Source organism: Columba livia, chromosome 1, assembly GCF_036013475.1.
Source record: "Columba livia isolate bColLiv1 breed racing homer chromosome 1, bColLiv1.pat.W.v2, whole genome shotgun sequence".
Taxonomy (NCBI): domain Eukaryota; kingdom Metazoa; phylum Chordata; class Aves; order Columbiformes; family Columbidae; genus Columba; species Columba livia.
The window spans coordinates 136,986,836-136,998,926 of record NC_088602.1 but is presented as its reverse complement, the minus strand read 5'-3'; the positions used below and the strand labels follow the sequence as shown (position 1 = coordinate 136,998,926).

The window sequence follows — 12,091 nt, the reverse complement described above, 5'->3', positions numbered from 1 at the left end:
CTGCAGTTTTCCATGCACTGAAATAAAAATGAAGATGGTGGTGTTTCATTCAGGAGGATCCCATGTACATACCATGTTTCAGGAAAAGAAGTGCAGAAATTTATCCACAGTGGGCATTTCTTTCAATCAGGCTCTGGGACAACTTGCCCTGATTTTAACAAGTGGTTCTCCCAGACTGAACAATGGCACCTTCAAGCCCAACTCTGAACCTCCTAACTGATAACTCTTATGTCTTTTCCTTCTAGTCTGGCCAGGAGGGAGATACTTACTGCACCCTCCTGCCAATGGAAATCTCCACGGTCTCTAGCAGAAAGGGCAAACAAATATAGTGGTAAGGTCACAAAGAGTCTTCTGATGTGGCAGCCTTGATGTGAGGCAGCTTAAGAACCAGGAAGACGAAAAGTGAGCCAGGTGGGTGGGTTCCCCATTATTGGCAGGGAGGGGCTAAAAGTCATAGAAGAAAAGAGGGAATTAATCAAATAGTGGCAGAAGAGTCTAGAAGCAGAACAGCAAGCTTTTATGTGCCCTTTCCTGCCCTGGACTGCACTCAGTGGCTGGCTGAGAAACTGCTAGTCTAAACTTGATATGAAGAGAAACAGCAAGTAGCAAACTGTGCTGCTTTTTAAAAATTTTTTCAGATGATTGAGCAAACCTTTTTCTCCAGAATTGTCTATTTAACTGTGGGACGGAACTCATACAGCCTAAGAGGAGAATGCTGAAAAAGATAAGCAATCTGTGCTTAACTCCTTGAGAGTCTGTTGCCCAAAGGAATTCATATCCCTGAGTTATGAGCCCAAAGCAGCCAGTTTACATTAATGCACCAGAGGAGAAGCTGCAGTAGCTGAGGAGCATGAAGAACATATATGACATTAATATCTTACTCAGCAATACTGAGAGCGGGGAAAACAGCCTCCTACAGAAGGGGAGGGCAGACAAGGGGAACTACTTGGGCTGCCACTCCTCAGCTACGCTGGAGGCACCGATGCTCCTTTTTCACTCTGGCTCTTTTGTGCTTTGAGTTCACTGGGGATGAAATCTACAAGATGACTTGAATTTTGAACTGAGCTTGAATAGGAGTCAGTGTCTGAAAGAAGGAGAAGGAATAAAAATTCTGGTAAATGGGAGGCAAAGCAGATGTTTGTTGCTAGGGTTAAACAGGAATATGGAGGAAGAGTTTTGCTGGGGACAAGTACTTGCATGGACCCTTCAGTGGAGAAGGCTGTGACAGAGGAGCTATCTTCACTCCTTACCCAAACCCCAGGCTCTGCTTAAACAGCAGAAGTGTGGCTGGTGGCATCTCATTATCAATACTGGTCATGCAGCCCAAACAAGGCACCTGTTCAACTTCACAGGGAGTTCTGGCTCACGACATATTGCAGAAGCCAGCAACAGCTGGATTTTTGTTTATTTGTAGCCATATCTTCAGATTCTTTCCAGAGTCTTAAGAAGAGCAACTCCTTCTGTAAAAAGCTTACAGGCCAACTCTCAAAAGAAAATAGTTCATTTCAGCAGCTCAGCTGAAGTCCCGAGAACAGGATGGGCAAGTTCACAGAACAGAACCGGAGATGTTTCCCAAAATTCAAGCACCGCCTGCATGCATGTTACCTTGCACTGACCTAACTTGATTGCTTTGCTTTTCTCCTGGGTTCTGGACCCTCTCTGCATCAGCTTTTTGAGTACCACCACATTATGTTTAACAGAGTTTTTACGTTGGAAATAACTACCAGTGGCAGACAGGAGTCTGATGTCTGTTGTACATCCAATGTATGTGAAATACTAGGGGCATGTCAGTATTTTTAAATTTTTTTCTACATATCTGTCAACTCTACAGGAAATCCGTCATCTCTTTTATATCTGCTGCCTGCTTGTTCTTGGTCAGCTCTTGGCAGATTTCTCCTGGGTTTATAAAGGACTGTAGGGTTCTGTTTGATCATTCCTCCTCTAGAAATGTTTTGCAATATTGCATGAGCTCATGTGGGTAAGCTCAAGATGTCTACTCAGGAGAGGGTTAGAGCGTGTACCTACAGATTTCAATCCTCATATTTATTTAATAAATATAATTCTAGTAACTCTATTCCTGCATTCAGTAAGTGTGCTTCAAAACTCCAAAGTCACTTAATTTTATAAAATAGAAGCCTTTTCTCTCTCTTTTCTCTGCTGAGTGCTACCACAATATTGTTAAAGATTTCCCGGTGGATCAGAAGAAAGACAAATTTATCCCTGCCAAAACAAAGAATTTGTTTAGCAACTCACATAGTCATCTCGTAAAAACTCTTTCTGGACAGTATTTACTTTAAAAGGTCCTCTTTTTTCCCCTGCTCGTCTCCTCCCTGTCTCTTCTGGCCTCCTCACCCCCTGCTCCCAAATGTGTAGTCCAGGGAGGCTGCAGTGCAAAGCCATTTAAGAGCCCTTCTTGGGGGAAAGAGCTGTTACCTGCCTTAATCAAACACGTGTTGGTAATTGAGGTCTGCCTAGGGCGGGCTTGTCCGCAGCAGGAGAGAAGAGGAACAGCAATGCTCTCCACAAGCTCTGTCTGGATATGCTGTTTGGGAAGATCAGCAGATGACACCAAGTAGGGTGGGAGTGTTGATCTGCTTGAGGGTAGGAAGGCTCTACAGAGCAATCTAGGTAGGCTGGATTGTTGGGCTGAGCGTAGTTATATGAGGTTCAGGAAGGCTAAATGCTGTGTCCTGCACTTGGGTCACAACAACTCCATGCAATGCTACAGGCTTGGGGAAGAGTGGTTGGAAAGATGCCCAGCAGAAAAGGATCTGGGGCTGTTGTTCAACAGCCATCTGAATATGAGCCAGCAAAGTGCCTGGGTGGCTAAAAAGGCCAACAGCATCCTGGCTTTTATCAGGAAGAGCACGGCCAGGAGGACTCGGGAAGTTCTCGTCCTCCTGTACTCGGCACTGGTGAGGCCCCACCTTGAATACCGTGTTCAGTTTTGGGGCCCTCACTACAAGAAAGACATCCAGGTGCTGGAAAGGTGATGAATCTGATGAGAGATCTGGAGCACAGGTGTGATGAGGAGCGGCTGAGGGAACTGGGGTTGTTCAGACTGGAGAAAAGGAGGCTGAGGGGAGACTTTATGGCTCTCAACAATTACCCGAAAGGAGGTTGTAGCAAGGTGGGTGACAGATTCTTCTCCCAAGTAGCAAGCAATAGCACAAGAGCAAACAGCCTCAAGTTGCACCAGGGAGGTTTAGATTAGATATTATGAAAAATGTCTTCATGGCAGGGGTTGTCATGTCCTGGAGTAGGCTGTCCAAGGAAGTCCAAGGCTGTCCAAGGCTGTCCAAGGCTGTCTCACCATCCCTGGAGGTATTTAAAAGATATGCAGATGTGTTGAATACAGACCTGGTTTAGTGGTGGAATTGGCAGTACTGGCTTAACAGTTGGACTTGATGGTCTTAAAGGTCTTTTCCAACCTAAATGGTTCTATGGTTCTATGAAGATTCATTTCTGCATCTGGCTACAGGTCATAGGAACACTGGGACATTTCTCAACATTGTAATCCCGCCTTTTGGGGTATGGATGCCACAACCTCTTGCACATCACCATGGATAAAGGTGGTATTTTATGATCGTGTCAATGTGTCTTCTGTAAGGGAAGGGGAAACTCAATCATAAAATGAGTGACACCTCATTGAATGAAGTATAAGGCATAAGAGGGAGTATTTCCAAATGGTTGAGTTTATTAACTGGTCAAAAGAATGTGTGTTCAAAGGAGCCTTCAGGAATGGAGTGCTGGGAAGGGAGGAGGCAGGTCTGTGAATCTCTCAGCTCAGTTCTCGTGGGAGCCACCCAAGCAGTGTGAGTATCGGGAATTGTTAGCAAAGAGTAGAAGACAAAACAGCAACTGGTTTCCCACCACAGTATAAAGATTAATGTGTAGCAATAATTGGGTTTCATTTCCTTAATTTTTTGCTTGTGAGTTTTTGGTGGTGCATTTCTAAGTAGATGGTTTCCTCACAGCACAGCTGCAGGAACCTTATATCAGCCACTGCACGAACTGAAAGTGTGACATCACATCCATTTGACCTGCCTGTTTCCTCCATGTGTTCAGAATCGGTCTCTCACCTTTTCTTTTCAGGAAAAGGAAGTGTCAGTTCATAGAGTTACAGGTGCTCTGAGAAACACCGACCTCTTGAAAGTCTTGTCCAGCTGAGCAGTGACTTCTGTGGTGTCTTGAAAGCAGGGACAGGTAAGTAGTATTCACCATTTCTGTGCAATGGCACTTGCGGTTTCAGAGGAAATTAGAGAGACGGATTTATTGTGTTTGTATTGTGAGATAAATTGACCGGCTCATGCAGCATCGAAAATGTCTTCCTATTCCGTGTAAATGCAGAAATATATTTATGTATTTCTAATTATATAGAAGTGCGCTTGTGTTGCGAATACCTCCACTTACTAAACTATGCATGTAGTCTTGAATCTTGCTCACTGTTAGATTAGAGCTGTCTGTTGTGCCAGCTGAGCTGTCTGTCCTGTTACCTGTTTGGTTAAAGATTAAAGCGTTATAGATATAGAACTCATCACGGAAGCAGTTGCACACGTCTGTTGACAAAGCTCCAGGAACATTCAGAGGGAGCATTCCTATTTCTTCGTCTTCGGGATTGTTGTTGCACATATGTTTCTTGTTCAGTATGACCTGAAATTCTAGAAGATGATAGATAAGGTCTCGTATGCTGTTTCCAGAGTTTGTGGTGGACTACCATGCAGATGTGCCATTTGTGTGTCAAATGCTGTATATCCTTCCAAGTGGCAAGCACAACTTACGTGGACAAAACACATGGAGAGAACAGAGGATCAGTCTTAGTATCTGATATGCCGAAAGGAGAGACTTGTCCTTCTTTTGTGTTTGAAAGAGAGGGATCCAAAGATGGGCAGCAGTTTCTGATGTGGGACCTGAAGGTCCTGTGACAATATGGAGAAGCCAGGAGGCTGTTCCAGAAATGACCAAAAGGCATAGTTAAAGTTGGGGTGAAGGAAGGAGTGTTCTGCTGTACTGTGGCACTTTCCCAAGGCTCCTGGTTTGCTGCCTTTCCTGTCAGTGTCTTTTTCTTCTTTCCTCCCTTCAGATCACAACAGTTGTGCTGGGAGAGATGTCGAACTGCGTGCCAAAACTGACCACAGTGTTGCTGAGCCACAGGCCCATAGCTCTGTTTATCCTCACTGTTTCATTTCTGTTCTTTGCCTCTGTCATGTTCCACTGGACAACTGGAGAGGATGCTGCAAGCCAGGTCTACACCTTGCCTACACAAAGCATTTGTGAACAGTTTTTTGCTTCCCCTCCCCACACCATTGCTGGTGGGCCCCCTCCTTCCCCAGGGGATGTGTTTTTTGTGGAGACCTCTGAGCGAATTAACCCAAGTTACCTGTTCACGTGCTCTGTGGAGTCAGCGGCCCGGGCACACCCTGGAACACGGGTTGTGGTGCTCATGAAAGGCCTGGCAAAGAGGAATGTCTCATTGCCCAGCCACTGGGCATTCTCATTGCTGAGCTGCTTCCCCAACGTGGAGATCCGGCCCCTGGACATGGAAGAGCTTTTCTCAGGAACACCTCTGGCAAAGTGGTACTTGCAGGCACAGCCTGAGCACCAGAAGGGACGTTATTACTTAGCCCACCTCTCTGACGCCTGCAGAATTGCCATCATGTGGAAATTTGGTGGCATCTACCTGGACACAGACTTCATTGTGCTGAAGAACTTGAAGAACCTCACCAATGCCCTTGGTATAGAGGCCCAGAATGTACTGAATGGGGCCTTTCTGTCCTTCAAACCCAAGCATGAGTTCATAGAACTTTGCATGCAGGACTTTGTTGGTAACTACAAAAGCTGGATCTGGGGACACCAGGGCCCGCAGCTCCTAACACGTGTCTTCAAGAAGTGGTGCTCTATCAGTAATATCCAAAGTGGTATGATCTGCAAAGGAGTTGGTGCTCTGAGCCGTGAGGCTTTTTATCCTATTCCATGGCAGAACTGGAAGAAATTGTTTGAAGCAATCGGCTCCTCGGAGCTTCACAATCTCCTTAAGAACACCTATGCGGTGCACATATGGAACAAACTGAGCCACGATGCAAGGCTAGAGATCACGTCCCAGGCTTTGCTGGCTCAGCTGTATTCTCAGTTCTGCCCTGCCACATCTGCACAGATGAAAAAGGACTCTGAAGAGCAGTCGAAGCCTGTAATGTGACCTGCTGCAGGGAAGTTTTCCAACCTGAAGGAAACTGAGTGCCTTCCAGAGTGTTGGTTTCTAGCCCACAGAGCAGGTATTCTGTGTGACACACAGCTCGTTGATTTTTATACCATTTCTGATATCTGCCTCAGATATCAGATTGCAGAATAATAGAATAATAGAACCATATAATAATAGAATCATAGAATGTCCTGAATTGGAAATGACACACAAGGATCAAGTCCAGCTCCTGTCCCTGCATATGAGAACTCCGCAGTTCACACCATATGTCTGTGGGCGCTGTCTAGTCTCTTCTTGAACACTGTCAGGCATGATGATTGAGATGACAGTACATCACATATGACAAAGTGATGTAGAGCCAATGCTACCTCCCACCCCAACAGAAATAAATAAAAAGGAGAACTGGGCAGCTTCTTTCTCTGTGCATTTCTAACCCACAGACCAACTGCATATAGTTTATGAGGCCATGCAATGCAGCAGCTGTTTCTCTCCTGAGTCCCTACTCCACAGCTTAGCCAGTCTAATTCTCCTCACCTCTGTGATCATGCTTAGGCAACCCCGCTCCTGAGCAGGGTCTCACACCAGCTTTGCACTGGGGCATCTGGGTGCTCTGAAATTTTCAGACTTATGGTTGGCCATGTTAAGGGCACCTCAATCAATGTTACCAAAATGGAAAGGAGGCTTTCCCAATGATTTTCAAGCTTCCATTCCAAAAAGGGCATTCTCAAGGGAAGAGGAGAAAATATGAGTAGCACTGTCTTAACATGGACAAAGGGTAACTGTGGAAACAGCAGTTCCAGCTAAAGGGCCTTGGACAGATTATGCAGAAGTATGCTTTTTATGAGTGTAAGAAGTGATAGCCCAGGCCAGTGAGAATGATATCTCGGGTCAGAAAACTGCCCCCATATGTATGATGTATGAATGTCCTTGGGCCTGGTCTGTGAATGAGTGGGAACATAACTGAAACAAAGATAACATCAGTGTGGTGTGTTTTTAATAACAACTATTGGAAAAACGTCTTATGTAACATCTTTGTCCAGGTCCATATCTGTAAATCCTATAAATTGTAACTGACTAATAAAGAAGACCTCAGCCTGGCTCAGCTCTCTGCTCTGCCTGGCTCTGCACTCCTTCCTGAACAAGATCTCTGTCTGTGTGTGAATCTCTGTCTGAGTCCTGGTGTGCGTTGTTTCTAATCGCCGCAAATGGTGCCCCGTGTGAGTGTGTGACCCCTGGAGGCTCTTCATCAAGCAGTGTGTTTGGCAGCGACCACGCAATCCGATGGGTGAGTAAATTTTATTTGTGGCCACATTAATCCCTACGGTATAGATAGGGACAAGCAGACCTCATTGAACGAGATAGCTGTGGGATTGCGTTAGTATGGGGCAAGCCACTTCTCAGGAACATAAATTGTATTTGCAGGTTTTACTGCAGATATTATGTTTTTCTGGGTATCGTATTTCTGAGAAGCAGGTCGCTTCGCTCCTGGTATGGGTGAAAGAGAATTGTGCTTGGTTTCTGAGTGAGCGGACGTTTGACAGTAAAATTTGGAAACAGGTCAGGTAATATCTACACACACAAAAGAATTCAGGCTTTGCAGTCCCCGATGGTTTGCATGTAACTTGGAGATTTGTGAACTCTGCGCTATCACAGTTGCAGTCGGCAGAGCAAATAATGCAAGGGCAAACAGGGCAGGATGGGCAGAAACACACAAATGAGCAGGTTGCTAACTATTTGAGTCTTGACAGCACTAATCCTTTTGAGTTAAGCTCTGTAGATCTCAAAAAAGAGTCAGTTTTACACCCATCATTAATGCCATCACAGCTGTGTAAAGATAAGGCAGAAATTTGTGTGGAGCTGGGTCAGGAGTCTAAAGCTCTGCCCTCAGTACCTCCTTTTCCTGATTTTGATGATGCTTATACAGCACATGGTAACCCCTTCATGACTAAGACAGCCGAACACATAGGGGTGATGAAAAAATGCCGTGAAAAGGCTATGGAGCATGGTGATTTTTCTTTTGCCTTTCCAGTTATTTACAAACCACAACAACCGCCAGAACATGACAGAATATCTTATACAATTGTTAAGGAGTTTAAAAAATCCATGCAAGAGAATGGGTTACACAGTCCTTTTACAATGGGAATTATTGAGGGTATTGGTGCCACATATGTAATGAGTCCATAGGATTGGAAATTGCTTGCTAAAACAATTTTGATACCAGTGAAACATTCTGTGTGGCAATTAGAGAATAAAGATCTTGTGACTGAACAGGTCATGGAAAGTTTGTCATCAGGAGTAGGGATAAATCAGGATATGTTGCTAGGAACCAGACAGTATATCACTCCACAGGCGCAGGCTGGGCTTCCGCAGCAGGTTTCTGAACAGGCAACTCGTCTTGCTATTATGGTGTGGCATCGGGTCCCGGAGGCAGGGCAGTGCGTAAACTCGTTTGCAACAATAAGACAGGGACCGCAGGAGTCTTACATAAACTTCATTGACAGACTGCAAACTGCTATAGCAAGGCAGGTTGAAAATTAAGATACAGCAAAACTTTTACTGCTTCAACTGTTTTACTGCTTCAAATGTTTTATTTGTGGTAATGAGGGCCATGTCAGTAAACACTGTCCTCAACAGCACTATATAACACAGCAGTCATAGATGTCTTCCTTATTAACCTGTTTTCTTTGTAGGTATCTGTTTAAGCATACTACAGTTTAATAAGTCTTTGCTTGTTATATGGTACAGTAAGTTCACAGACTGCTAAATCATGAGAATCTGTTGACTCAAAACGTACATTTTATGATTATACAGAAGACTATGAGTAATTCATCTCTTTACTGCATGAATGTGATGATAAGATTTCATATCTAACAGCTGTTACTTTTCTTTCTACCATGCTAGCTTTATTACAACATCCAGACTTGCGCAACCCTGTGATAGGCTGTGTCTCATCTTGTTGTACTAAATTTGGCTCTTTTGTATGCGCACTGGATAAAGAATCCTGATGTTGGGATAACAGTTGTAGCGCACCAGATGAGACACTAATAAAAGCCTTGCCCGATCCAGCTTGCTAGGGCAGCAGGGGGGCAGGTGCTGACTGGGCTCTAGCGCGCACTGACCTGTTTTGTCAGGGAGACACAGCGGTAACTCCACGTGGCTAAGCAGTAAGCAGTTCAAAGGTGCAATGCTAAAATCGAGATATTGTCTTGAATTAGTGTAATTGTGATCCATCTGCATATTTGAACTTGATATTTGGTTTGCATATCTGAGCTCAGTATTTTAATTTGCATATTTATATTTGGTACCAAAAGAATTTTGTTTGGGGAGATAATTACAACATGGGAACTGGTTCCGCTACTAAAATACCACCTTGTTCCCCCCTTAGGATGCATCCTTACACATTAGAGTAATTGCTTATATTATTATCTAATAATTTTGAGACCAGAAAATAATTGAAGTTGTTAACCTCTGATTCGCATTGAATTTATGTGTTTGTTGAAGGTATGGGAAAGAAAACTGAATGGTATGATGGATGTGAACTTGGAGGAGGTTGTATTTTAAAGATGCTAGAATATGACCTGATTTGGATCTAGGAAAATTAAAGTAATGGATTGATGGTTAATATGCTGTTTATTGACATCTGTGAGAAATTGCAGAAGGTACATGGGGCTGAGGAATGTGACTATTGCTCGGCTAATTAGAATTGCATATAGAGTGTATTATGGCTGGAATGAAATGGGAAAATAAAAAAGCAAAATATCCCAGGCCTGTGCTGTACTGTTTCAACATAAATTACAGGCCTGTGTCAAGCTTCTAGATAAACTTAGCTCCCAGGCAGCTCCCACTTAGCACCAGCAATTAATGCCACCTGCGTGACCTTGCCTGTATCTGAACTGCAGCAAGAAGAGAAAGAAAAAGAAAAAGACAAAGAAAAAAAAAACAAATAGAAAAACCTGGCTGCCTGCAGCAACCCTGACACCCTCCTCACCCACACCTTGGTGCTATTCCATGCTCTCCAGCAGACACCCAGCAATTCCTCTGATTCCTCCCTTATTCCCCCAAGAATGACCTGGGACCTATCTCTCCTTCTCCCTATGGCAAGTCCCCAGGCCATATGCACAAGCATTCGTACTCACACAGAAACATCCTGGGTAGAGGGGAGCTCAGGACATCTCTAATCCTGTTCAAAGTGGGGTCAACACTGAACTCAGACTATATTGCTCCAGGTGTCATCTTGCTGGGTCTTGAAAACCTTGAGAGAGGACATTACACAGCTTCTCTGGGCATCCCATTCTGGTGGCATTTGTCCTTGTTGAATTTCATGATGTTCCTTCTTTAGTCTTTTCCTCCCACCTGCTGAGGTCCAGCTGAACAGAAGCCCTGCACTTGATCACACCAACTTCATCACCACAGTTTCCTGACATCTGCAAAACCGGAAAGGTCGCAGTCTAGATCCTCTTCTGGGCCACTGATAAAGATATTAAATGTCATAGGACTCAAGACAGAGACCTGGGAGACTCCACTGGTAACCAATGTCCAGGCAGTGTGGACCATTGATGTGTTCTCTGTACTCTTCCCTCTCCTAAGTGATTCTTTGTCATTAGGAAGTCCTGCCTACACCAGTTGTGGAGATGACCAGTCATAGGCAACTCTCTAGCAGATGGCGGGTTTACAGACAGCGGGTTTGCAGACATCTTTTCCTACAGTTCCATGCTGCCCTAAATCCTCATGAGACTTAGCAGCTGGTTGCCTGCAAATGAATTGTGTAGTCTTTCCCAGGCAAAAGGTGGTTAACATCCACATCACACATCTCACTGAAAACTTTAAAGAGTTCATGATTTAAGGCCTTCCTGCAAAGAAATACAGAGAAATACATGTGTTAAAAAAAGACACGTGCTGCTATTTCTGCAGGTCACTTTTAGAGTCTTCTAATGTCACTCTGATTTCTAGATAGTCATCAGGAGAGCTGGTCAGCACTGCTTTAAAAACCATAGAGCCTACTGTTCATGTTCATATCTGAAGAATGCAGGTATCCTGTAAGGAAACTTGAGCCTTTCCTACAGTTATTATAGAGTGTATTTTAACAAAGTTCTTGTTAATAAGCCTTCCTGCAGTTTTCTATGCACTGAAATAAAAATGAAGATGGTGTTTCATTCAGGAGGCTTCCATGTATACACCATGTTTCAGGAAAAGAAGTGCAGAAATTTATCCACAGTGGGCATTTCTTCCAAACAGACTCTTGGGCAATTTGCCATGATTTTAACAAGTGGTTCTCCCAGACTGAACAATGGCACATTCAAGCCCAACTCTGAACCTCCTAACTGATAACTCTTATGTCTTCTCCTTCTAGTCTGGCCAGGAGGGAGATACTTACTGCACCCTCCTGCCAGTGGCAAACTCCATGGTCTCTAGCAGGAAGAGCAAACATATATAGTGGTAAGGTCACAAAGAGTCTTCTGATGTGGCAGCCTTGATGTGAGGCAGCTTGAGAACCAGGAAGACCAAAAGCGAGGCAGGCGGTGCCCATCCTATTGTTGGCAGGGAGGGAATAGAAGTCATACAAGAAAAAAGGGTGTTAATCAAATAGTGGCAGAGGAGTCCAGAAGCAGAACAGCAAGCTTTTATGTGCCCTTTCCTGCCCCGAACTGCACTTTGTGGCTGGCTGGGAAACTGCTGGTTTAAACTCCATACGGAAAGAAACAGCAAGTAGCAAACTGTGCTGCCTTATTTTTTTTTTTTTTTTTTTATTTTCAGATGATTGAGCAATCCTTTTTCTCCAGAATTGTCTGTTTAACTGTGGGACGGAACTCATACAGCCTAAGAGGAGAATGCTGAAAAACATCAGCAATCTGTGCTTAACTCCTTGAGAGTTTGTTGCCCAAAGGAATTCAT

General features: G+C 44.2%; 1 protein-coding gene and 1 long non-coding RNA gene across 3 annotated transcripts in view; one reads left to right on the top strand and one right to left on the bottom strand.

The window, feature by feature from the left end:
* Positions 1-12,091, bottom strand: part of LOC135578319 (uncharacterized) — a 30,941-nt gene that overhangs the window by 8,548 nt on the left and 10,302 nt on the right. For both annotated transcript variants that reach the window (XR_010469818.1, XR_010469817.1), the window contains exon 3: positions 10,336-11,049. This is a non-coding gene — a long non-coding RNA (uncharacterized LOC135578319). The remainder of the gene's footprint in view (positions 1-10,335; positions 11,050-12,091) is intronic.
* LOC135575230 (lactosylceramide 4-alpha-galactosyltransferase-like) lies at positions 5,108-6,196 on the top strand. The gene has a single exon (XM_065050116.1). The coding sequence runs from the start codon at positions 5,108-5,110 to the stop codon at positions 6,194-6,196; it is 1,089 nt and encodes a 362-aa protein (XP_064906188.1).